A 3,397-nucleotide genomic window follows, 5' to 3' on the forward strand; every position below is an offset into this window, starting at 1 on the left:
ATACCTGAAGATGGGGGTCATTGTTCAGAGCTGCAGGTGTGTGTCAGTAGTAGTAATTTTAATGAACATTTACAGAGACTTTGGATTTCCATTCACTTACTGTTGCACTTTTCTCTCTGGCCCCCACCCAATTTATTCTTCTCTTTGTAAAGTAAAAGAAAAATTCTTTCATTGTTATAAAATCCCTCCCCCTAAGTCCACTCCACTATACAGCCTTCATTCTGGACTCCAACCATGACAATAATACCTAATCACATATCCCTTTTAAACAGTTTTCTCCCTCATCTGTTTCAATGCAGTATACATTATTCATCGCATCTTTCTCAGTCTCCTCCCAACCCCCAATGCCAGTCCTGTTTTACAACTGTGGCAGTATGCAGTATTTGTCCTTTTGTAACTGAAATATTTCACTCAGCATAATGTCCTCCAGGGTCACCCATAGTGAATAATATTTCATGAGTTCATTGTTTTTCAATGCAGCATAGTATTTCATTGTGTGACTATACCACAGCTTCTCTATCCATTTGTTGATGAACACTTAGGTTGTTTCCAACTCTTTGCTATTGTGAACAAAGCGAGGATAAACATGGGTGTGTATATATTTGTTTGGGTGACAGTTATTTTCTTTGGGGTATATTCCTAGTAGTGGAATTGCTGGGTAAAATGGTATTTCTATTTGCAACTTTTTGAGAAAATGCCATACCGCCTTCCATAGTGGTTGCACCATTTTACACTCCCACCAATAGTGAATAAGGGTTCCAGTTTCTCCACAACCTCACCAGCATTTGTTGCTTGCTGTTCTGTTAAATTTTGCTATTCCTACTGGAGTGAGATGATATCTCATAGCTGTTTTGATGAAACATTTATCTTAAATAAATGGAAAAATGTTCCCTTTTCATGGATGCTGTTGTTGATTGCTGTCAAGTCAAGCACGACTCATACTGACCTTATGAACAAAAGGCCTGATCATTTATAAAGGTTTGTAGAGTTTACAGAGGCATGTTGTTTAAGAAGTGAATGCCTTTCCTGCTTCCAATTTTCATGAATAAGAAGATTAAATATAGTGAAAATTAATATCCTACCAAAAACAATCTACATATTTAATGCAATCCCACTATAGATATAAAATTAATTATTCAAAGAGTTATAAAAGTCATTTGGCAAGTTTATCTGGAAAGCAAAGAAAATCAGAATAAGCAAGGCACTCTAATCTCAAAACCTACTATACAGTTGTAATTACCAAAACAGCTTGTTACTGGAACAATGTCAGACACATAGAGTAATGATAAAGAACCATGAACTCAGAACCTAATTACCCAAAAGCAGCTGGTGTTTGACAAGAAAACAATGCCTATTAAATGTGAAATGACTACATCTTCAACAAATAGTCCTGGCAAACCTGGACTTTCTGCTTGCAGAAAGCTGAAAAAAGATCCATATATCACATTATAGACAAAATAAACTCAAATTGAATCAGAGACCGAGGGATAAAGCTCAAAGCCATAAAGATTATAAAAGACAGAATGGAACCAAACTTATAAGGCCTAACATATGTATAAAAAAGCTGTCAAATACAGCCAGAATATACAGCCCGGAAAGGATAACATTGATGAATGTGACCTTCTAAATATTAAGTCCCTGTGTGCATCCAAAACATTTTCCAATTGCGTGGAAAGAAAACTACCAACCGGAAAAAAAAATCTAGCAATGCCATCTCAGATAAAGGTCTTATAACGAAAGTTTAGAGAATATTATAGGGACTCCACAACCTCTTCTAAATCCAGCTTGTATTTCCGGTAGTCAAGGAATGTAGTCTTTGGTATGGATTGAAGCTCAGCATGAAGAAAACAAGGATTCTCACCACTGGGCCAATTGGCAGCACCATGATAGATGGAGACGAGATTGAGGTTGTTCACAATTATAGTTTGCTTAGATCCACAATCAACACTCTTAATACCAGCAACCAGGAAATCAAAAGAAAAGTTGCATTGAAAAAATCTGTTGTCAGGGACCTCTACAGAGTGCTGAGAAGCAATGATGTCAGTCTAGAAACTAAGGTGCACCTTATCCATGGCATGGTCTTCATAATTACTTGCTATGTGTGAGAGAGCTGGACAATGACTAAGGATGACAGAAGAAGAATCAATGTCTTTGAATTGTGGTGGGGAAGAGTGTTGAACATATCATGGGTTGCCATGAAAACAAATAGATATATCTTGGAGAGGGTGAAAGCAAGTTTTTTCTTGGAGACTAGGATTTTCAAGTCCATCACACATAATTTGGGCATGTGACCAGGAGACATTGGTCCTTGGAGAAGGACATCATGCTTGGAAGTGCGGAGGGACATCACAGGATATGAAGACCCTGGATGAAATGCAATGATACAGTAACTGGGGCAATGGGGGTTGGTGTGTCAGAATTAGTGAGATTGGCTCAGGACAGAGTAGGGTTCAGAGCTGCTGTACATAGGTTCACGATGGGTTGCAAGTGACTTGATGGCACATAACAACAACAACAAAAGGACCCCACAAACGAAAGACTGATAACTCAATTATAAAATATGTAAATCACAAGAAAAGACCTTTCACGGAGGAAGATATTCAGATAGCCAGCAGACACTTGAAGAAATTCTCAAAATAACTGGCAATAAGTGAAATACAAATCAAATCCACAATGAGATAGCATCTCATTTCACCCCAGTAGCAGTGGCAAAGTTTAATAGGATAGAAAGTAACAGATGTTGAAGAGGACGTGAAGAGATTAAGACCCTTTTACACTGTTAGTAGGGTTATAAATGGTACAACCACTCCAGAAATCAATTTGGTGTTTCCTCAAAAGCTAAACATAGGCTGTTTCTCCGGAGCTGTGGCGGAGCATGGCGGGCACACCGGGTGCAGGGCGAGCCTTGGCGATGTGATCGCGACAGGGGAAGCGGCCTGCAGAGCCGGACAAGGAGCTGGCGTTGCAGTTGGAAGAGCCCTGTCCGCTCCCAGGCTCCACTCCTAGCCACAGTGATGACAGTGACTCTGGCCTCTCTGACAGTGAGGAAAGTGTATTCTCTGGCCTGGAAGATTCTGGCAGTGAGAGCAGTGAGGATGGAGCCAACTGTGATGAGGACCACAATGGGCCAGGGGTGACTGCTGAGGAGCAGCTACAGACTGGCTCCTCTCCCGCGAGGACAGAGATGGTGGCAAGCACCCAGGACAAGGATGAGTATGTGGAGGGCAGCTCTGATGAGGAGGACATCCAGAACACGGTGGGCAACGTGCCCCTGGAGTGGTACACAGAATTCCCCCATGTGGGCTATGACCTGGATGGCCGGCGAATCTACAAGCCGCTGTGTACCCGGGATGAGCTGGACCAGTTTCTGGACAAGATGGATGACCCTGACTACTGG

The 3,397-nt window shown here is 41.3% G+C and overlaps 1 protein-coding gene across 1 annotated transcript in view; it reads left to right on the forward strand.

Moving 5' to 3' along the window:
• The window catches only part of BOP1 (block of proliferation 1), a 25,123-nt gene that overhangs the window by 15,980 nt on the left and 5,746 nt on the right, over positions 1-3,397 (forward strand). The window contains 1 exon segment of the mRNA XM_006903640.1: positions 2,927-3,397. Coding sequence (XP_006903702.1) covers positions 2,927-3,397 — 471 coding nt within the window.

The sequence above is a fragment of the Elephantulus edwardii genome, unplaced genomic scaffold, assembly GCF_000299155.1.
Source record: "Elephantulus edwardii isolate Elephantulus edwardi_28Jun2011 unplaced genomic scaffold, EleEdw1.0 scaffold00495, whole genome shotgun sequence".
Taxonomy (NCBI): Eukaryota; Metazoa; Chordata; class Mammalia; order Macroscelidea; family Macroscelididae; genus Elephantulus; species Elephantulus edwardii.